Below are 21,353 nucleotides of genomic sequence, written 5' to 3' on the forward strand. Positions count from 1 at the left end.
TAAACAGGTATTTAGCTTTTATATGGCACACAAACGGAAAGTACAAACTGACAGAAGTGAAGTCAACCCGAGCGTAAATTCTTTCAAACACACATTAAAAACTTTTCTTTAACCCACCATACATTTCTTGAAGGTCTTCTAAATATTTACATCTTTTCCCCGTTTATAATTTTTGAAATCTAATTTAATTTCATGACTTTACTATCAAATGTTTTGAAATTTACGCATATATTTAAATTATTTTCGTGATTTTGGTACGCTACTTTTGATTTCTCTGTTTGCTTGTGAACGTGGTCAACTGGTTGTGTCTTTGTTTACGTGGAGCACATTGTGTTAGAGGTGCTCGAGAAAAGAAACGCGGTCACAAGTCCACGAGGTGCCGCTTTTCACTGAGCTAGTTCCGATTCTGGCCACAAGAGGCATCATTGCGTCATTTCTTCAGTTTTGAGCAGCGTTCCTCTGGAGAAGAAGAAAGAAGGAAGAAGAGTCGCGTTGTCGACTGCATCTTACCTGCACTTGTTTCACGTTGTTCGGACTTGGCCTTTCAAATGTACGACCAGGATGAAGGTGAGTCCTTCAACTTTACCATTCCATCTGTCGTACGCGTGCTAACCACAAAGCGAACCTCGGCATCTTGCTAAACAATCAAATCAACACAATAGCGCACTAGCTTAGCTTATTTTAGCTAGCGACGTGACAACAAAATCAAAATATTTTCTTCCCAGCGAGACCAAGGTCACCGAAAAGAGGTAGAATATCGGCAGAAAACGGTCTTGACATTTTGTTAATTAAGTTTAGAGTGCAGGAAGTTCAGACGTTTAAAATGCTTCATTCATTGAACAAAAATGAATCGACTTTCTTCGTTGTTCCTATGTGCGCCAAAACCAAAAATAAGCATTTTGAGTCGACCTAAACGTAGGGAACGACTACGTGTGCCACAAAAGTCATTTCTGCTACGCGAGCCCCGGTTACCTGTTTGTTTGGCTACCGGAGATTTCAACACTATGCTGGCTACGGACGGCTATCCTATCCCGGTGCACGCCGCTCATACTTCCACTCTTCCGCATTTTAAAGTGAGGCGACATAACATTTACTGTAGTGTAGAATTTTCATCTGCAATGTACAAATTGAATGAAACTATGTCCACATGAGCCCAAAATAACTCAAAACGATGTTGTGTAGGTTTATAGAAATGTAGCTAGCTTTCAACACAGGTCAAAGACGAATTACCCTGCGGATCGTGCGATAAACAACGAAATGCTACATATGGAAGTCATCAAATCTAAATATGAGGTGACAGAGGAGACTGTACACTTCATGTAAAAAACGAGAGGCGTGTATAACATCTGCGTGACGGGATCACGTGGAAAATGGCAGGAACATGTCAATTGTCACATACTTAGTTTAGTTGAACATCTTCACACATCGGACTAACTTTTTGAAAGGCTGCAGTTAATAATGTCGCCTCTACGAATATCCCATAACGGCACTACCATTTGTCTAATAGAAACATAAGATCAGACAATAAAGTGAAGTAAAAGAAGAAAGCAAAGTTGCTATATCCTGTGCTACGAACAAGTCGATGAGCTGATCGGGTGTGTTGGAATTTTGAGAACTAAACTAACTAAAACAGGTTGGATAGGGGCTCACAAGGGCCGGACTTGGGCACCCCTGCGTTCCAGTCTGCGGGTTCAGTTTGGCTAAATGTCCGTTACACAAGATGAGGACCCCAAACAGCCTGGCAATCTCTTTCTTCCCTCACTTGCTATTCCCGTGCGCGTGTGTGTGTGTGTGTGTGTGTGTGTGTGCAGAGAACCAGTACGATGAGGACGATGACGAAATCACACCGGATCTGTGGCAGGAAGCCTGCTGGATCGTCATCAGGTGTGTTCTCGACCATTTCAAGGCGTCGGGTTTGTTGGTTGGCGTTTTGTCTGTTGACGTATGTGGCCGCAGTTTCTCCTGTAGCTTGTTTTCTCTTCAAAAGCCGTGCGTGTGTGTCGCCTGATTTCCAGCTCCTATTTTGATGAGAAGGGTTTGGTGCGGCAGCAGCTGGATTCCTTCGACGAGTTCATTCAGATGTCAGTCCAGAGGATCGTGGAAGATGCGCCGCCCATCGACCTGCAGGCTGAAGCCCAGCACACCTCGGGAGAGGTGGAGGAGCCCGTGAGTTGTTCTGGCCGAACACTGACTCGGCTCGGATTTTCCCTAACATCTCCACCAAAATGCTTCGCTTGGCGATTCGATTAATCTGGAACAAGCTATTAACTCATTGACCACTCTCTTATGGAGACATTTACGTGGTGGCTATTTTGACTCTTTCGAGTCAGCCAAAGTGACTAAGTGGACCTCGATAGTTCCTAAATTGAAAACTGTTTGTAGTTATGTGGCGGTCGTGAACGGATGTTGCTGTCTTGGCAATCATTCATCGTTTCTGACTGCTGAAGCCTGCCTTTAATAACTCAACTCCCATTGAAGTAGATAAACCAAAACGGTATTCCATATAAATTCATGCTTCAGTTGCTTTTATTTTAGCAAACGCCTATCCTACAAGAGCAAATCATTTATCAAAAATATTATTGTCTGTATTCATGTATTGCTTGTCTGTTCTAAAATCCATGTTCAGCGGACTTGACGTGGCCAATGTGCGTTCATTAGAAAATTCCACAAAGACGTCGGTCGCGTCTGACATTACTGCTTGGATGACATTTTCATGGTTTCTTTGCTCAAAGCACATTTGTGGGCTGCAAAGGGCAGAACGGCATTTGAATTCCAATCCATGAGGTGTCTCGTTTAATGGCGCTATGAGCACGTTTTGCCGTGACTTGTGGTGTGTTGCAGCCGCGGTACCTTCTGAAGTTCGAGCAGATCTACTTGTCAAAGCCCACCCACTGGGAGCGAGACGGCGCCCCGTCCCCCATGATGCCCAACGAGGCCCGACTGCGAAACCTCACGTAGGTCTGTCGCCGCCTCCGTATGTTTTCCTGCGGCGGCCGCTCTCACCTGCTTGGCCGACCTCCCTCCCCCCAGATACTCAGCCCCCCTGTACGTGGACATCACCAAGACCATCATCAAGGAGGGCGAGGACCAGCTACAGACGCAGCACCAGAAGACCTTCATCGGCAAGATTCCCATCATGCTGCGCTCCACCTACTGCCTGCTCAGCGGCCTGACCGACCGTGATCTGTGCGAGCTCAACGAGTGCCCGCTGGACCCCGGCGGCTACTTCATCATCAACGGCTCTGAGAAGGTGACAGCCTACCAGTCCCGACCCGTCCCGACCCGCAATGTGTGCTAAGAGTGTCCCCTAAACATAACCTTGTAACCTTAAAAGTGTTTCTATGTGCGGACCCACTTGGATTTGGGATGTGCAATTATTAGGACAAAGCGATTTGAAAGTGGCAACAGCGTCAAAACACTCCAATGATGCCCCCAAATGTTCAATGCGGTTAAGAAATGCAGACCAGGTGAGATGTCTTGACGTTTTGTGTATGATGTTCAGGTGCTGATCGCCCAGGAGAAGATGGCCACCAACACGGTGTACGTATTTGCCAAGAAGGACTCCAAGTACGCCTTCACGGGCGAATGCCGCTCCTGCTTGGAGAACTCGTCGCGTCCCACCAGCACCATCTGGGTCAGCATGATGGCGCGAGGAGGACAGGTCGGTCAAAAGGAAGTCAAGTGTTCCCCCTTGGCCTTGCATGTGTGAAAGTAGAGTCAGTTATTTTTTCTTGAATTTGGGAATTGACTGCATATGTAGCAGGATCAGAGAGGGTGCGCATTTCTTCAATAAAAGACAGTTGGATAGTTTTCTCCAATCGATACAAGATTCAAAAGTGGAGCAATTCAGTTTGATTAAGTGTAATTGCGAATTGATAAGGCTTTTGTGAGGGAGCCATATGATTTTCAAATGCACAATTTGCTGACAAAATGTGCACCCAACACCCGTGAACTACTTTCCTGTTTGACAGAGCTTTGGACATTTTGCCCCCCCCCCCCCAAAAAAAAATACATTTACACATGGCGGATTTTACTTTGGAGGCGAAAAAAAATTAGATCACTGTTTTACACGGACCAACTTAAAGTGAATCTTCATCAATTTCTGTTCATTTGTATTCCTGGTACTTACAATTTGAGTGAAGAGATGGGAATTATTTTTATTTGTTTATTGATTGATTTCCCTTTTGTAATCTGATTCATCGGTTCATGGAAAATATAATTGGGCAGATGAATGTGTTGTTAAAATAACGGTTAGTTGCATCCCAATGGCATGGTGTTTTTACGCATCGGGTGTCATGAAATTTAATGATATAAACCGTTGCCCTGCAAGCCACCGATGGAGCGTGTTTGTCTCTCAGGGTGTGAAGAAGAGCGCCATCGGCCAGAGGATCGTGTCTACGCTGCCGTACATCCGCCAGGAAGTCCCCATTATCATCGTGTTCCGAGCGCTGGGCTTCGTCTCCGACCGAGACATCCTGGAGCACATCATCTACGACTTCGACGACCCCGAGATGATGGAGATGGTGCGTACCGTCGTCCTGGCCGTTCCGCATGGCGCCGCCTCGTGACCCCGGTGGTTGTGCTGATTCAGGTGAAACCGTCGCTGGACGAAGCATTCGTCATCCAGGAGCAGAACGTGGCCTTAAACTTCATCGGGTCCAGAGGAGCCAAACCGGGAGTCACCAAAGAGCGCAGGATCAAGTATGCCAAAGAAGTCCTGCAGAAGGAAATGTTGCCGCACGTCGGTGTCAGCGACTTCTGCGAGACCAAGAAGGCCTACTTCCTCGGGTGAGCAAAACAAAAGCGCCGCAATCGTCTATGGTAACCAGCAAAAGAAATGTTCGCACATGCAAATGCAGTCCGTGACATCCTTCGTTGTGGCGGAACTCTTTTAAATCTTTTAATCCGAAATTATTTATTTATGTCTATATGTATGCTGCTATCAGAGCGATATCTAGATCAGATCGAGCAGGCCGGAGCAGCGCATCCATGCATTAATCTGCAGTAGGCTTGATTCTTATAAAGGTCTCCTGATTGGGCTCCCTCAAAAGAGCTTCAGAAAGTTGCGACCTGGCTTCTGGTCACAACAAGGAAATCAGAACATATTACACCTATCCTAAAGGCTTCACACTGGTTTATCAGTCAGCTTTGGAATAGATTTTAAAATTCTTCTACTTGCGTAGAACTTACTAAGTGGTTTAGGCTCTGATCACATGTACAATATGCTCATAGAATTTTAGCAGGGCTCGGGGGTGTGCAGACTCGGGTCAATTTCGTGAAAACCACATTTCAAAGCAAACATGGTGAAGCAGTATTTAGCTGTTATGCTGCACGCAAATAGAGTAAGATGTCAGCCCCAAATGTGAATGCTTTCAGCCCCTCGTAAAAACGTCCCCCGCCCCTCACCACCATGATTATGATGAAATGTTCCATCCGTGGATCTTGTGTTTTTGTATCCTGTTCAGGTACATGGTCCACAGGCTGCTGCTGGCCGCTCTGGGCAGACGAGAGCTGGATGACAGAGATCACTACGGCAACAAGAGGCTGGACCTGGCCGGACCACTCCTGGCCTTCCTCTTTAGAGGGTCGGTCTCGCCACCTCGTCCACATTGTCCTGTGTTGGCTTGCACTTGAGCTTCCCGTGTCTCACGTCAGGATGTTCAAGAACCTGCTGAAGGAGATCCGCATCTATGCACAGAAGTTCATCGACAGAGGCAAAGACTTCAACCTGGAGCTGGCCATCAAGACCAGGATCATATCGGACGGACTCAAGTATTCACTGGCCACCGGCAACTGGGGCGACGTCAAGAAGGCCCACCAGGCCCGGGCGGGCGTGTCCCAGGTCGGCCCGTCACGTGTATACGATGTTGTTTCCTTTCCGTCTGACTGACCGTGTTTGCCTGGCGTAGGTGTTGAACCGTCTCACCTTCGCGTCGACACTGTCTCACTTGCGCCGTGTCAACTCTCCAATCGGACGCGATGGCAAACTGGCCAAACCCAGACAGCTCCACAACACGCTGTGGGGGATGGTGTGCCCCGCTGAGACCCCCGAGGTGGGCGCTCTTCGTAACAACAGCGGCAACACGTCGAACGCTTGGTGCCAAACGCTTGACTTTGTGTGTGTGTGGGGGGGGTGTGCTCCTCAGGGTCATGCTGTGGGCCTGGTCAAGAACCTGGCCCTGATGGCTTATATCTCCGTCGGATCTCAACCATCTCCCATCCTGGAGTTCTTAGAAGAGTGGAGCATGGAGAACCTGGAAGAGATCTCACCTGCCGCCATTGCTGAGTCAGTCTCACGCACACACACACACACACACATTCTGGTGACTACGCTGCCATGAGAGTACGATCTTTACTTGAGTCATGATGTCGACGAGATTATTATGACAGCGCATTGTGTGAGTTGATTGTTTGTATGGCGTGACACGGCAGCGCCACAAAGATCTTTGTGAACGGCTGCTGGGTCGGAATCCACAAGGATCCCGAGCAGCTGATGAACACTCTGCGGAAGCTTCGACGTCAGATGGACATCATCGTGTCTGAGGTGGGTCGCTCGGCATCAGGCCGTTTCCGCCCTTGCTGTCTTCGTCCTCGCCGCTCACGCGCCTCGCCCACCTTTCCAATCGCAGGTGTCCATGATCCGAGACATCCGAGAGCGCGAGATCCGCATCTACACGGACGCCGGACGCATCTGCAGACCGCTGCTGATTGTGGAGAAACAGAAACTCTTGCTCAAGAGACGACACATCGACCAGCTGAAGGAGAGAGAGTACAACAACTACAGGTGACGGGAGGCTATGCAATTTGACATCGAACATCCGGCCGGCTCAGTTCCATATCATTCCGTTCATAATGGTGACACGAATGAATAAATCCAACTCCCATACGGAAACTACCGTGCTTGAAGTCCCATGTTCAAAAAGTTCACGATGAGTTTGTATTGGAGGCCATAATAGTCAAGACAATTCAGAGAGAGCTCAACAACAAGATTTTGTAAAACTTGTTTGGGAAATATTTTTTCAAATCTTGTTTTTAAGCAACCGCTTAGCTTGGTTGACTTTTGCAAATGATGGTGGCCCACTGAAATACACCTGTTGCGTAACACTAAATAAAAAAAACTGCTACATAGCAACGTTGCAAATTGCAAAACTGACATGTCTTGCGACAAGCTGACAAATTCATACATTTCTCGCTTTTGCTGCCTGCTATTGTGTGAATGCTAAATGGCTGCCACTTCAGTCCCAGATCCCTCTGGTGCATGGTAACAAAGTCATTTCAAACGGAATCAAATGATCTGCAAATACTTGAGCCATCATGTTGCTCTGGCTGGTATTCAGCTGGCAGGACCTGGTGGCGAGCGGCGTGGTGGAATACATCGACACGCTAGAGGAGGAGACGGTGATGCTGGCCATGACCCCCGATGACCTTCAGGAGAAAGGCGTGGCGTACTGCTCCACCTACACACACTGTGAGATCCACCCGTCCATGATCCTGGGGGTGTGCGCCTCCATCATCCCCTTCCCCGATCACAACCAGGTGCGTTGGTCGCTCCGGTTCGGCATGTTAAAATGTATTTCCCGCGCCCTTCCTCACAGAAAAGTCTCAAAGGGCTCCACATGCCTACACTTGAGAAATACGAACGACGTCCGCTGATCTTGACCCTCAGGAGGTCAAGGTCGCTGGATCTTTGTAATCTTGAATTTTGAGAAGAGAAAAATTCCTTGAATCTTTGAGAAGTCAACTTAGATATAAATATAACTCAAAGAAATGGTACTAAAATTGTAGCAATCAGGGGTTGAAAAAATACTGGCTCTTGCTGCGCATTTTGCCCTCTCAGTGGCAGTGTGATGCCTTTGCATGGATGGCGTACAATGAGAACAGAGGTTGTGCTTGAACTTTACCAGTAGAGCTCATTTTTTTACAGAAGAATTTGTGCCTTTGTGTAGTTTTATCTTACCTTGTCTCGACGTTTCCAAAGCATTTGTGTGTTGTTTGACAGCAAATTCCAACTAGGGGTGGTATCAAAACTCTTAAAGGATGTGCCACGTTAGCAGAATCATGTACACGCTTGCTAAGCCCTCAATTTGCCAACGAACTTCATAGAATTTTCGGTGCAACCTCTGCACTTCAATGCTCTTCAAAAAAAAAATAAGCCCGTAAATTATTTCAATACTTTGAACATTGCAAAATGTCGGAGAAAAGCTTCAGCTGTTTGTTTTATGTCAAGTTCCGACTAGAATTTGTATGGTCATGTGGGGTTGTCAAGATTGTCAGTTGAAAATCATTTCTAGAGCTTAACAAGTTATTTTATGAACAATATGGAGCCACAGTGATCAGCACGGTAATGCGTTATAAGAAAAATTGTGATGAATGAACTTGATATTATTTGCACCAAAACAATAAGAAATTTGGAAGCTCATTGGCCGACTAAAATGGGGCCAATGTGGCCTGCCCGCCAACTCAAATGAGACATCTGGTTATGACAAGAACATTTCCCAGCATACAAGACATTTATTTTTATTTTTTTTGGGTGTGTGTGTTCAGTCTCCCAGGAACACGTACCAGTCAGCTATGGGCAAGCAGGCCATGGGCGTCTACATCACCAACTTCCACGTTCGCATGGACACGCTGGCGCACGTCCTGTATTACCCTCAGAAGCCGCTGGTCACCACGCGCTCCATGGAGTACCTGCGCTTCAGAGAGCTGCCGGCAGGTGCGCATGCATGAACGGGCCGGCCGTGGCTGCTCGCTAACAGCTGCTCCCCGTTGGTAGGCATCAACTCCATCGTGGCCATCGCCTCGTACACGGGCTACAACCAGGAGGACTCTGTCATCATGAACCGCTCGGCCGTGGACCGAGGCTTCTTCAGGTCCGTCTTCTATCGCTCTTACAAGGAGCAGGAGTCCAAGAAGGGCTTCGACCAAGAGGAGATCTTCGAGAAGCCCACCAAGGAGACCTGCCAGGGTGAGCGCGGCCTTGGCGCCACAACGGCTTATCGCCAAGAAACCATCCAAACGCGTCTCATTTGCAACATGACATGGTCTCATCATGCCATCGTGTGGTCTGTGACCGCATCGCTAACGGCGTCCACCGGCTCATAGGGATGCGCCACGCCATCTACGACAAACTAGACGACGACGGCCTGATTGCCCCGGGCGTGCGCGTGTCAGGGGAGGACGTGATCATCGGCAAGACGGTGACGCTGCCCGATAATGACGACGAGCTGGATAGCAGCAACCGACGCTACACCAAGCGCGACTGCAGCACCTTCCTCCGCACTAGCGAGACCGGCATCGTGGACCAGGTCATGGTCACGCTCAACCAGGAGGGATACAAGTTCTGCAAAATTCGGGTAACTCCCGCCGAACTGTTGCCGCGCGATAGCTCGACTGCGTCACGTGACGGTTTGCTCGCTTGTGACGGCAGGTCCGTTCGGTCCGGATTCCTCAAATCGGAGATAAGTTTGCCAGCAGGCACGGACAGAAAGGAACTTGCGGCATCCAGTACAGGCAGGAGGTAAATGCGCCGTGCCGGCAGGGGGGCGGCGGTACACGGCAAGGGGGCGATGGCGTCACTCTGTTTTTGTTTGGCAGGACATGCCGTTCACATGTGAGGGCATCACGCCCGACATCATCATCAACCCGCATGCCATCCCGTCCAGAATGACTGTCGGCCATCTTATCGAGTGCCTGCAGGGCAAGGTAAGCCCCGCCGTCTTCGTGATCGTATCGTGGCTGCGCATTCCGACAACGCGGTCGACTGCCTCGAGTGTGGTTTGCGCCCACGTTTGCCCTTTCCTCCCCCGCAGGTTTCGGCCAACAAAGGCGAAATCGGCGACGCCACGCCCTTCAATGACGCCGTCAACGTGCAGAAGGTGTCCAACCTCCTCTCGGAGTACGGCTACCACCTGAGGGGGAACGAGGTGAGCGCTACTTCTTGTGGGCGCCGGATGCTGCCCCTCCGTTGACTCCATTGACGAGTGGCCGTGTTCAGGTTCTGTATAACGGCTTCACGGGCCGTAAGCTGACGTCGCAGATCTTTATCGGGCCCACGTACTACCAGCGCCTCAAGCACATGGTGGACGACAAGATCCACTCCAGGGCCCGCGGACCCGTGCAGATCCTCAACAGGCAGCCCATGGAGGGACGATCACGGTGAGTTCCAGCACTGACAAGACAGCGTTGCCACTTGGGCTGCTGCTATTTGCCTTGTCACCCGCCTGCCCATCCGTCCATCTCACTCATGTGCGATGTGTGTACTTATATTTCAGCGACGGCGGTCTTCGTTTTGGCGAGATGGAGCGCGACTGTCAGATTGCTCACGGCGCCGCTCAGTTCCTGCGCGAGCGTCTCTTCGAAGCGTCCGATCCCTACCAGGTGCACGTGTGCAACTTGTGCGGACTCATGGCCATCGCCAACACGCGCACTCACACGTACGAGTGTCGCGGCTGCCGCAACAAGACGCAGGTAACGTGCGCTGATCGACGCTACGCTTTGTGAATGAGCTGCATCGGGTCACCTAATCTAGTAGACAAAAACACTTTTGCCTAAGATGCTGTCGTCGTCACAGAACGGCTACTCCGAGGTAGGTAGGTTTCTAGCTTTAATCCCGTCACACTGTTGTCTAGACTTAAAAAGATTGTGCGCTCTTTGTTCAAGTGCACAGTTACGCTAATCGCAGTCGGACGTAATCTTTCAGACTGTTGAATAGCACTCGGAGAGTAAATTTGTAAAATTGCATTCTCGTAATGTAGTCGTTCTCTCAAAACCTTGCCATACACACACGATGGCATTTTTAAAACAGAAAATAATGTGAAAATGCACCGGAGGAATCAATGTAACCAGGCCTTGGTTTGCGATTGGCAGCGTAAGATGGCCGCCGGCAAGTAAGCGACAGTCCATTCATGTAGAAGGCCAAATCTCAACAGGCTGTCAAAAGTGGATGGTTTTTCACTTAATTATTGTTTAATTAATCTCTTCTCAAAATTCCTGCCAAATTTCGGAACAGGCCTCAAAGTCCAAATGAATCGTGCGCTGATTGACAATCGTTTTCCTAAATGTGTGATCAGCGTTGTTTGTGTTGCTTTCAGATCTCGTTGGTGCGTATGCCGTACGCGTGCAAGCTTCTCTTCCAGGAGTTGATGTCCATGAGCATTGCTCCCCGGATGATGACGGCGTAGGCAGAGCATCACCCTACCCAACATGTTTTGATTTGTCTTTTGTTTTGTTGTTTTTTTTACACAAAAATAAAAGTGACGTGAGCACACAATGTCACGCTGCAGGTGAGCTTTATTCCCATTTGATGCTCAAACGCTTATTGAGAGCAAGCAACTATTTTCTACTTGTCAAAAAAAGAAATGACAGATGAGAACATGCTTTAGTTATTTCAAAGTAAAAGTTCAGCAGTTGCAAAAGTCCGAGACGGGTCTTCCCGCGGCGGCCGATGACCGACTCACAGTTCATCATCCTCCGTCTCTGACAGGAAATGACATCGTTAGTCACATTCGAGGCAGGGTGCTGTCTCCATGGCAACATGAGGCTTTTATTTTGGAGAGCAGGATTTATGTTGAGTGGCAGCGCACATGAAGCAAGTTGGCATTTACCTTTCTTGACCTCGACATCCCTGATGACCTCCACCTTGACATCATCGATGTTGGTCACCAGGCGAATTTCGCCAACGGCCGAGGCGTCGCCTTTGGCGTTGGCAGCGTGACACTCGTAAGTGCCCGCCTCTTCTTGTGTCAGTGGAGAGATCTGGAAAAAGGGGATAACATATGTGAGCTTTTGTTTGTGTTTGTTTTTGTTTTTTTTCTTTTCAGGGCCGCAGTCTGCATCCACTTGTTGCCACTGACCAGGACCCAGCCTGTCACTTGATGCTTCTCAGGGCCTCCTCTGGTCTGGACGGCCAAGTTGTCCCTGTCCCCGGGAAGGAGGGAAAACTTCTTCCTGCCACCAACCACCTGCGGAAGGACGCCATCTTCTTCATCATCGTCATCATGGTCAGTGCTTGTGTTATTTTTTAATTTTTTTTTTTTGTCATACCTTCCTCCAAGTGAGCACGGGCGTGGGCACGCCGACGGCCTCGCAGCTGAGGAAAACTTGGGCACCGCTGACATTGAAGACGCGCGCGGGAGGCGAAACAATGACGGGAGCTGCCGAGACACGAAAAGGAATTCTGTTTGGGTTTGCTGGCTGGCTGACAAGCTCAGGAATTCCGTGTTTGGGCAAGCATAGAGAGGATTAGGACGATAAAGCTGCCATGTGAACGTGCTCAAACACGTTTTGCTAGCGTAGCCTGAATGTGAGCTACATTTTCCAGCTTGAAAGTGTCAGATGAAACATTTTCCATGTTTGGTCTTCAACACTGCGGGAGTGTAGAATAGCGTGACCAACACAAACATGTTTGGTGCTGAGGCTATCATCTTGACATGAAAAACATTTGCAGATCGACGCCCCCTTGTGGTGATTCACCACCAGCACGTTTGCCCTGGATGAGAAAAGGGGCCCTTTGCCTTTATTTGTCAGTGTTTAGAAAACAAAAATGAGCAATTCAATTTCAAACAAGTCTGGCTATATATTGTGCGGCTATTTTTCTTCATTGCGTGGATAATTTTTTAGATGGGTGCTGTTCTTTGGGGGCTTGATCATCTGCCCCAAAATGTGTGCGCACATGCTGGATGACAACTAATTTTGTTAGTGTCCCTTGTAGGGCTGTCACTAACAAATGTGGTTAGAACACTTCTATCGATTTACTTCATTAATTACCTTGAAGTAGCCGAATTGTTCTGGGTGGCACAAACATGTTTTGTTGAGCAAGATGTTGGAAGTGTCCTCACCTGCCGCGCATCGCCCTTTGTTTTGCACTCCAACTTGCGGCCGTCCTTCTCTCCGCGCGCGCTCGTCGGCCCTCTTGAGCGCACAACTGTGCACGTACGTGACGCCGTCACTGCCGCACACTTCATCTTGGTTCTTGCACGCGCACACGCCCACTTTGCTCTTGTCGGCACGCACGCACTCCAGGCCGGCACCGCAGCGTTGAGCGCCTCTGCCTTTGCTGCCTCTGCTACCAACGCAGCGCTCGCCCTCCGCCGCTAGGCACAGCGTGCAGCAGCCGCACGCATCCTCAACCGAACCGGCAGCACAGCCATCGGCCGGCAGAGGTGCGCAACTGGCCGGCTCGCAGGGGCCGCAATCCTGAGCGGCCTGGATGCACAGCAGCAGCGCAGCTGCGAGCGGAGCCCAACGCCACAAATTCATGGACTTCATGACGACCTCAAAGCTTTGATGAGAACCAAACACAACTCCCAGACAGCAACTCAGGCAGGCTCCGCCTTCCGACAGGATGTGTGTGCGCGTGCGCAAGATCCATGTGATCCCAGGCCAACACACTAACATCACTTTTTTTCTCTTAAAGAATGTTCCCCTCAAGCATGCACACACCCTACTCAGTGAATTGAAACGATTCATGTTTTAACAAATCCACACTTAATGGGGAACAATTGGACACAATCCAAATAAGCAGATAAAAGAAATATTTGGAGAGGGAGGACTTGACAAGTCCTGCTAACTACTGGAGTCGAGTCGAGGGCAGTAAGGAGGACTTGAGTGCAGAAGAGGCGTTTGACTCAAAGCAGCTAGACGACGAAATGACTGGGCCTGTCCTTGTCAGGAATCATTTACACAAGAATGGAGTTTTCCATTAATCGTTTTTGACCCAGTCAATGACTGTTTGCAATACATGTCTTATTTGGTGTTTGCGTAGTCGATTAATCGGGAAGGAGTGAATTATTGCGTTCATTCCTGAATCACAACAAAGGGTTTTTTGTGAACTTAGTTCACGAAACATAAAGTAGCATAAAAAGTTCAAAACATTTCTTTAAACCAAATGCCCAAGTCACCTTCAAAAGTCTTCAAATATTGTTTTGAGCAGCTTCCAATGAAATGAGAAAGGAAATTCTTGCCGATCCCAGATGATGTTTACTCAATATAGAAACTGGCCCACAGGAAATGAACACGAGTCCTGGCTCGGGTCAGCGAGTCCAAAACAAGTCCAACAACAACACAAAGGCTTGTTTTGTTATTCAGTGCCACTTCCTGTCCAGCTGCAGACAACTTCCTGTTCACATGCACTACTTTGTGAAGAAGCATCCAGAAGTTTTTGGGGCAGAGAGACGGAACCCAGACTTGTTGGTGGTCCTGGGCGCCACTTCCTGCACAGCCACTGCGCCGCCAATGACTTGCCGTTTACTTGGAGTACTTCCTGACTGCGGCATCCATCAAGTCTTTGTAGGGTGTGTTGGAAGGCCGTGTGGGAAGTTTGAGGATCTTGCAGACTGCAGGCGCACGAAGCAGAAGATTATGACTCAAGCCCACCAAGCTGGAGCACCACCAGTAGAGCGCCATCGCCTGGAGGAAAGAAGAACGATGCTGTTGGTTTACTTTGCCGTGGTCCATTTGTGCGCAGGCGGGACGGAACTCACAGACGGGACGCCGGCCGCGATGGGAATCATGAGCAGGGACAGACCTCGCATGGCATTGGTCACCGTTTTTTGGATGGATGACACGTTGGACCTCTGGAGGGAAAACACCTGAACCAGAAGATGATGATGATGATGAAGACAAATCCTTGACATCATCGCCAGCAGCCGTCAATCACGTACCTCCACGATGAGCAGATTGGTCAGCCCCAGAGCGAGCGGCAGGAGCCACGTGGAGTCCGGCGACGTCAGGTCGGGGAACCAAAGAGCGCCCCCTGTGGCCAATGAAGCCTTGAGCGCTGAAAGGGAAACGCACTTCAAGACCACACGCTGGCGGAAAAGCTACGTTTTGTCACACTGCCAGAGTCGACCCTGCGTATATTGGGTGTTTTGAAGCCATGTTGTTTTTTTTTTTTTGGCCTATTTCACAACACTGCCAAATCCCAATTTGCATTTGCGTGCCTTCAGTGTACTGCCACAGCTGACTGGGGGGCAAAATGCTAACTCAGTTAAGTCGACCGCAAAATGGGTCAACACAAAAATGATGCCACGAAACTGTAATGAATCATTTTAAAATAATTTTTGCCATACCCATTGTTGACAGACGCTTCTGATGACATGTTAAGTGTAATACACAGCGTCTAGGGTTGTTTCAACTCATAAAAAATAATTTAAAAAAGACAAACTTGCAGAAATGTATTTTTTATCCCGATGAAGGGCGTCAGCATTGATTTGTCACCTCCACATAATCTGCCCCCCCAACACACTTCCGCTTTGTGATTCGTCCGCATCACTAGCGGTGCGACTGTAGCCATTTTGTTGGGTTATAAAAGTTTACATGTCAAATGTCTTTTTGATGATCAAGTGGGACAATTCGAGTCGATATGGGACGGCTCAGTTGGAGGTGGGATGATGTAATTCGTTTCTTGATATCACCTTACAATGTGAATCTATTTCTTCAAACCATATGGATATTTGAATGCGAGACAAACTGCACAACAACGTACTACGTCTCATTCAAATTCTAAATGATCTTTCACTGGTACAGATAACAGTCGACTCACCCGAGTCTGCCGTGCTGAGGTTTCTGAGCGCGAGCGACAGGCTAATCCAAAGCGGCAGCTGAACCCAAAGCAGCAGTGACGCCTTGAAAGGGTGACAGTTGTCCCTGATGTACAACTGCGACACCAAACGCCGCAGATTCTTCCGGAACTGGAAGCTGAAGGCCGCAAAAGGACTGTGAGTTTGGGCGACGAAGTGAGTGGCTCCAGCCCTGCGAGGATCTTCACCGGGTTGTCCTTACCGACTCTGCTTGTCCGTCCAACCTCGATCCCTGGCCCTCAGCGACACTTCGTAACGCAGCCTCTTGGCCAGCGCCGCGATCTCTGTCTGCAGCGCCTCCACCTGCGCGTTGTCGTGGTTATGGACACCAAAAACAGGGTGAGGTTGGGTTGCGGTGGTTACAACAGATTACAGGAAGCATCGGCGAATTACATCCTTCGAAGGAGGTGTCTCACCGATATACTTATGAATGCCAATTGAAAGATTTGTCTGATTAATAATAAGATTAATTTAAAAAATATATATAAATTTTCAGTGTTGGTGAAAATGTTGGCACTGTTCCCATGACATCTCAGTACATGTGTGAATGGGATTGATGGGAGTTTGAGTTCCATCTATTGGACAGGGATTAAATTCTGCCTGCCACCAACACTGAACAGAAATTAAACTTAATGAGAAAGTAAGGAGTAGTTGACATTTCATCTACCATCAGACATATTTTGAAAAGCGAAGACAAAACGACTCCCTCTGCCCTCTAGAGCTGTTTGATTAGGAAGCGTGTCCTTCTGAGAACACATCCTTTTAAGGACTTGTCCTTCAAGGGATGGACGGTGCGACCTTGGCGAGCACGCGCATCTGGTAAGCGGCGAGTGGCAGCGTGACCAGCGTCCTGACGCTCAAGGTGCTGACGGCGATGCTGAGCCACCAGGGAAGACCGCTGGTCTGTTGGACCTGGACCAGAAAGTCCTCAGCCAGGCGCACGGGGGCCGAGTGTGCCGCCTGCTCGTACCAGCCCGGATCCGCGCCCCCCGAGGACAGATAGCGGCGGAGAGTTGAGGAGTGGGTTGCAGGAGGAAGAGACTTCCTGAGGAAGGGCGAGCCACACGATGCTCTGATGGGGCGCCGCAGGACGCGGAGACCCCCCAGTGCCAGCATGGCGGCGTCCCACTACGAGGTCAAAGGTTATCAGCTTGATTTTTGCCCATCACAACATGAGTTCAAATGTTTCTGTAAATAAACAAATGTTTTGTTAAGATGGGCGAGTGAGCAAGACTCTGGACAATAAAGCAAAGAAAATACAAAACACTTCCTTCTAAGGGCTAAACATGACCAAATAAAAGTCTAGAATTTTCTACTAACCTGTTGGCGGTCGTTTAGTTGTGTTTTCCCCTTTTGCTTGCAGCTTTAGCAGACACCAGCCGATAGGGAGCGTCGCTTTAATGATGACGTCACATCACATCTTGTGGCGATTGGAATTCGCGTCACCCACAAGCACTTGCATCCGTTTTCGTCTGTAAATGTTCAAATTTGTATTTTTTCATATTTTTGCTTTAAATATATGATTGTTTGGAAACATAGCTGTGCTAACGTTTAAAAGCAATTCAAATGAAGGCATATTGTTTTTAAAATGAGCTTTCTAACCTCTAATCAAAATTATGTTTATGTGTATGTTTTGCTAAACTTAATTTCATTTTGTGCGCAAACACAACTTTAAAAATTAGAAACAAAAAGAGACAAATGGTTGTCATCAGCCAACAAAAGCATTACAACTTTCAGTGCTTTTCCGACAAAAAACAAACCGGAAATTTAATATAAGCATTCACAATAAAGCACTCAGGGGGGGGAAAAAGCCAACACACACAATCCACTATTAGATTGAAGCGAAAACACCTTTACGTCCAGTTTAGGTGATTTGTTTTATGGATGGATATCTGTTGTTTAAATGCTTTCCAAAAAACATTTGTCAAATCCCCCCGAAAAACGTTTTGATGTCTTTGTCAGAATGACAAAAACGTCTGGAATGAATCTTCGTCCTACAAGGATTTATATCGTTGTAAAGGTTTTGAGACGCCTTTCTTTGTCTTTTGGTGAGCCGTGTAATTGTCATCCCATCATAATTTCTTCCGGAGATAGTTGGCCGGAAAGCTTGCTAGCTGCGCTGCGATTTATTGCGAAGAAGACCGGAAGTGGAAGTTGTACGAAATCAGCAGCCAAGATGGTGGAGTACAGCCAGGCCGGGCTGCTAGCGGCTCTGTTCCTCTTCACAATTCTAACGCTCCGCGACGTCTACGTGGGAAGGTCGAGCCTGACCCCAAGCCCGCAGCAGGTCGCCACCGGGCCGGAGATGGACACTGTGAGGGCGGCCAAGGCGGCCATGTACAGCGGCCCCGTGCTCAAGTTCCAGTACTGGTGAGCCAGTTAGCGGCGGCTAACAGTTAGCACGCACGATCAACGTCTTCAAAAAACATTTGAACAAGTGAAATTGCTCAGTTGCTCCTGTTGTCAACGAATCCACTTTGGTCGAGTTTGAATCCATTTTTTTGACAGTCAACCTTTATTAAGCATCCTCACTTCCGTTTATTAAATGTGACTTTACCACTGTATTGACATGTGTTCGTGATAAGATATAAACATGTCCCAATTTACGTACATATTCAGAGGAGCGAGTTCCATCGTAAACTGAGAACCGCGTAATGAAATCTCTTACATAGATTTTACTAGCAAAGTAATCAGAATATTTTAACAAACATGCGTCAGAAAGTTCGTGGCTCACGCAGATTTACATTGAACGACTTATTTCAGAAAATTAAATCAGTACCAAGATAAAGTGAGATTCTGCAATCTGTAATCGTGGTATTTAATTTGACTCGGTTTGTGTATGAACATGCAAAAATGCGCGTCTGGGTTAGCAACATTTGCGAGCTGCTGCTGCTGCTGTTGTTTCTAAATGACATGGCCTTTGTTTGTTTGCAGCATTTCCTGAGGGTACAGCAAAGTGTTCCAGGAGTACTCCCGGGCCATCGGGCAGCTGTATCCCGACATGCGTATTGAGGGGCAAAACTACCCCCCTACTCCCTTCAACAAGTATATACACTACTGTTGTTTGCGTGTGTGCGATCTTAAGCATGCAGAAGTCACTGACATGCGTTTGTGGCTCTTGTCAAGGTTGTTTGGCAGCGTGGTGTCGTACCTGAAGCTGGCATCCATCTTGTTGATCGTGAGCGGCCAGAACGTGTTTGCGATGCTCGGTGTGGACACGCCCAGACTTTGGACGTGGACCCAGAACAACAAGGTGAGCGCTCGACGACCGCCCCGTTGGACGAGGTGGGAATGTCCCGGCACCATCTTTAAACTGCCTCTTCCTCCTGTCAGTTCTTCTCGTGTCTGATGGCCTTCTTCCTGTGCAACATGATAGAGACGCACTTCCTGTCCACTGGAGCTTTTGAGGTCACACTCAACGGTGGGTCTGATTGGTCCACACATCGAGCATGTCCCACTAAAACAAAGCCTCCTTTGATGGAGGCAAAGCAACTTCCATGGGCCATGGTTGGGGTCAAACGGGGAACTTGATTCAATAATCGACATGTTGAACATACAGGACAGAAGACCCCTGATGTTATTTTCAAGTGACGATTGTTGTTCTACTTCAAACACAGAGAAAGCAACTGGAGCTAGGAGGGCAAAAAAAAAACATTTGATATGATCGTCAACGGAACGTGCTCCTATACTTGTTTCTCACCGTTATGGATCAGTTCCCCCTCGTGGTTGTTGTTTGCACACATTGCGGAATGTCCTGTTGACCCTTCTGCTTTTGTCGACAACCACCTCAGACGTTCCCATCTGGTCCAAGCTTGAGTCGGGTCACGTCCCCAACATCCAGGAGATCTTCCACATCCTCCACAACCACCTCAACATCAACCAGGTGGACACCGCAGGCGCCTTTTCCTCGCTTTAGAAGGTCAGCTGCCACCCCGATGCTGCTTCCGCCTCACCGCCGCAACACCAATATGTGAGCGAGTGTGCGTGTGATCGTTTAGGGGCGTCCTGGCTCAGCGCGACCATCAACCGCCGGCATCCATGAAGGTGGGGCCTGAAAGCAAACTCTGCAGGACCTCGCCGGAAGTTTCCTGCCGACGACTGAGAGTCACCGCTGCCGACCTGTGATCATGTGACCTATCCACGCTACATGTTTCTGGATTGACTTTGAAAAAAAAAAAAAATCATGTCACTCGCGTTAGCCTCATGCTAGCTTGAGTTTATGGCAGAGTGTTGGAGTGTTTTATTCACATGTGCGGTATCCCGCCTAACTAGTACATGCTTTGTCCTCACTTGTAGGGAAACACTGGCATACTAGTAGGGCAAGTACATCTTACTCGTGAGGCGAATAATCATTCATTCAAAAACCAAATCAATTCAGTCTTTTTTATAATTATTATTTCAAGGTGATCAACATTGAAAGCAAACAAAGTGGCTGGCTTTCAAAGTCGTTCACAAATGGCAGGCCAGAGCCTTGAAAAAACGAGCGATCCATTCTAGGGCCACGATTAACCTTGATTTTCATAATCTATTCTTCTGACAATAGTTTTTCAATTCATGGTAAAATTGGATTGAAACAGACTTTTAAAAAAAAAAAAATAATTTCCATTACTTGTGTCCAACACAGGACATGATTTCAAATTGTGATTCATTTCCTGGTTTTGTCAGTGATATTTGAGAAAATAAAAATGACCACCATTGTTTTCCAATATGAAAGCAGCCGCGTGGTAACTCAGTGGCTGCAATCTTTTTGGAATTTTAATTTTAAAAAAACTTGAAAATCCTCCACAACAGATAATTGTAGAAGAGAAATTGTAAAATTGATATTGCTATTAACAATTGCTGACGGTGTTAAATTTTGATGTAGCCTCTGAGCTACCGTCAGATTTTAGAGCCGTACAAATTTACGGATGGAGATTTACGGATGAAAATGTATTATTAAAAAGGATCCTTGTGAAAGTGCAATCTACAAAATGCCATGCCTGCACGTTATTTTCGGCCGGTCAATAGATGCTATGGGACCGCCACAGCGCTCGGCTGAGTCATCTTGAATAAGATGAACATCCCGAAAATGAAATATTAGACTAATAGAAATACTTGCAAGTAAATACATGTATATTTATTTTGAGATGAGAAGGATAAACAGCAGACAGAATTGTCAGGAAGATGTTTTGCAGAATAGTTTTTTTGGGCTGACTATATATATATATATGTATATATATATATATACATGTATATATATATATATATATAAAAACACTTTTTACATTTCACTCCCCTGTATTTGTCAGATTTTAAAATAGGCTTGTAACATCAGTGATATTTGGATTTTGCATTTACTCCTGGATATCTGTTATGTAATTTTAATTTAATTATTTAAGTCGTTTTTTTCCTTTGTTGAGACGTCCTTATTTTAATGTTGCTAATTGTACTGGTTGGAGCTGCTACTTGACTCTGGCTGGGACTCGAGACCTTCAGCGTGCAGTCCACTAGCTAGATATATTTCCGTAATATACTTTAGGAAACTTACTGCAAAATTTACATTACCTTTCCATGTAATTGCAGTAGGGAAACTTTTAAATGCAAACAAAATTGCAAGGTTGTTGACATTTTCTACATAAAAATGACATTTCACGCATGCGCTCCAAAACCTTTCAGCCTTCTTTGGACAGTGATTGACTCATATAATTAGAAAGTTTATCATAGGGTCTAGTCATCTCTCATTAAACAATGCAAACTTAACGTTCAAGTTTTTTTTGTTTTTGCCGCACACGCGTC

The 21,353-nt window shown here is 47.5% G+C and overlaps 4 protein-coding genes across 5 annotated transcripts; 2 read left to right on the plus strand and 2 right to left on the minus strand.

Annotated features, from left to right (window-relative positions):
• The first annotated feature begins 415 nt into the window (after positions 1-415).
• polr2b (RNA polymerase II subunit B) lies at positions 416-11,269 on the plus strand. The gene is made up of 24 exons (XM_088294922.1): positions 416-567; positions 1,812-1,884; positions 2,016-2,166; positions 2,842-2,954; positions 3,031-3,250; positions 3,503-3,661; positions 4,359-4,523; positions 4,592-4,788; positions 5,466-5,585; positions 5,656-5,842; positions 5,910-6,053; positions 6,147-6,286; positions 6,433-6,544; positions 6,630-6,784; positions 7,338-7,536; positions 8,545-8,713; positions 8,774-8,965; positions 9,103-9,353; positions 9,428-9,517; positions 9,595-9,702; positions 9,810-9,923; positions 9,995-10,155; positions 10,272-10,467; positions 11,091-11,269. Exons 1-24 carry the CDS (start codon positions 549-551, stop codon positions 11,178-11,180), a joined length of 3,525 nt encoding a protein of 1,174 aa, XP_088151048.1. The 5' UTR covers positions 416-548; the 3' UTR covers positions 11,181-11,269.
• A 2-nt stretch (positions 11,270-11,271) lies between these two features.
• igfbp7 (insulin-like growth factor binding protein 7) lies at positions 11,272-13,319 on the minus strand. Its single transcript, XM_088294923.1, has 5 exons — positions 12,837-13,319; positions 12,043-12,152; positions 11,853-11,960; positions 11,604-11,754; positions 11,272-11,475 (listed from the first exon to the last, which is right to left on the minus strand). The coding sequence occupies exons 1-5, from the start codon at positions 13,264-13,266 to the stop codon at positions 11,453-11,455; spliced, it is 822 nt and encodes a 273-aa protein (XP_088151049.1). The 5' UTR covers positions 13,267-13,319; the 3' UTR covers positions 11,272-11,452.
• A 454-nt stretch (positions 13,320-13,773) lies between these two features.
• Positions 13,774-17,019, minus strand: cox18 (cytochrome c oxidase assembly factor COX18). Of its 2 annotated transcripts, none has more exons than XM_088294924.1 (7): positions 16,899-17,019; positions 16,377-16,766; positions 15,781-15,881; positions 15,542-15,696; positions 14,661-14,776; positions 14,481-14,588; positions 13,774-14,406 (listed from the first exon to the last, which is right to left on the minus strand). In XM_088294924.1, the coding sequence occupies exons 2-7, from the start codon at positions 16,692-16,694 to the stop codon at positions 14,245-14,247; spliced, it is 960 nt and encodes a 319-aa protein (XP_088151050.1). In that variant the 5' UTR covers positions 16,695-16,766; positions 16,899-17,019; the 3' UTR covers positions 13,774-14,244. The 2 variants fall into 2 exon arrangements, with proteins under 2 accessions (XP_088151050.1, XP_088151051.1); XM_088294925.1 differs by having other exon boundaries at positions 16,377-16,706; positions 16,899-16,991.
• A 672-nt stretch (positions 17,020-17,691) lies between these two features.
• On the plus strand, positions 17,692-21,317 carry selenot2 (selenoprotein T, 2). The gene is made up of 6 exons (XM_088294926.1): positions 17,692-17,948; positions 18,513-18,623; positions 18,705-18,831; positions 18,912-18,999; positions 19,370-19,497; positions 19,577-21,317. Exons 1-5 carry the CDS (start codon positions 17,755-17,757, stop codon positions 19,492-19,494), a joined length of 645 nt encoding a protein of 214 aa, XP_088151052.1. The 5' UTR covers positions 17,692-17,754; the 3' UTR covers positions 19,495-19,497; positions 19,577-21,317.
• Positions 21,318-21,353: the final 36 nt, after the last annotated feature.

This window comes from Idiotropiscis lumnitzeri, chromosome 4 (genome assembly GCF_059441095.1).
Source record: "Idiotropiscis lumnitzeri isolate Australia: NSW breed Sydney's pygmy pipehorse chromosome 4, RoL_Ilum_1.0, whole genome shotgun sequence".
In the NCBI taxonomy this organism is placed as follows: domain Eukaryota; kingdom Metazoa; phylum Chordata; class Actinopteri; order Syngnathiformes; family Syngnathidae; genus Idiotropiscis; species Idiotropiscis lumnitzeri.

Excerpts from the sequence above, each read along its gene's own strand:
- igfbp7 (XM_088294923.1), bottom strand. The coding sequence starts at position 13,266 with ATGAAGTCCATGAATTTGTGGCGTTGGGCTCCGCTCGCAGCTGCGCTG. Across the intron at positions 11,961-12,042 it reads CCGTGCTCACTTGGAGGAAG|GTGGTTGGTGGCAGGAAGAA; the intron begins GTATGACAAAAA and ends GTCCTTCCGCAG. Across the intron at positions 11,755-11,852 it reads AAGTGACAGGCTGGGTCCTG|ATCTCTCCACTGACACAAGA; the intron begins GTCAGTGGCAAC and ends CCCTTTTTCCAG.
- polr2b (XM_088294922.1), top strand. Across the intron at positions 6,785-7,337 it reads AGAGAGTACAACAACTACAG|CTGGCAGGACCTGGTGGCGA; the intron begins GTGACGGGAGGC and ends GCTGGTATTCAG. Across the intron at positions 8,966-9,102 it reads CACCAAGGAGACCTGCCAGG|GGATGCGCCACGCCATCTAC; the intron begins GTGAGCGCGGCC and ends ACCGGCTCATAG.
- cox18 (XM_088294924.1), bottom strand. The coding sequence starts at position 16,694 with ATGCTGGCACTGGGGGGTCTCCGCGTCCTGCGGCGCCCCATCAGAGCA. Across the intron at positions 15,882-16,376 it reads AGATGCGCGTGCTCGCCAAG|GTGGAGGCGCTGCAGACAGA; the intron begins GTCGCACCGTCC and ends GACAACGCGCAG. Across the intron at positions 14,777-15,541 it reads CCTCAGCACGGCAGACTCGG|CGCTCAAGGCTTCATTGGCC; the intron begins GTGAGTCGACTG and ends TTTCCCTTTCAG.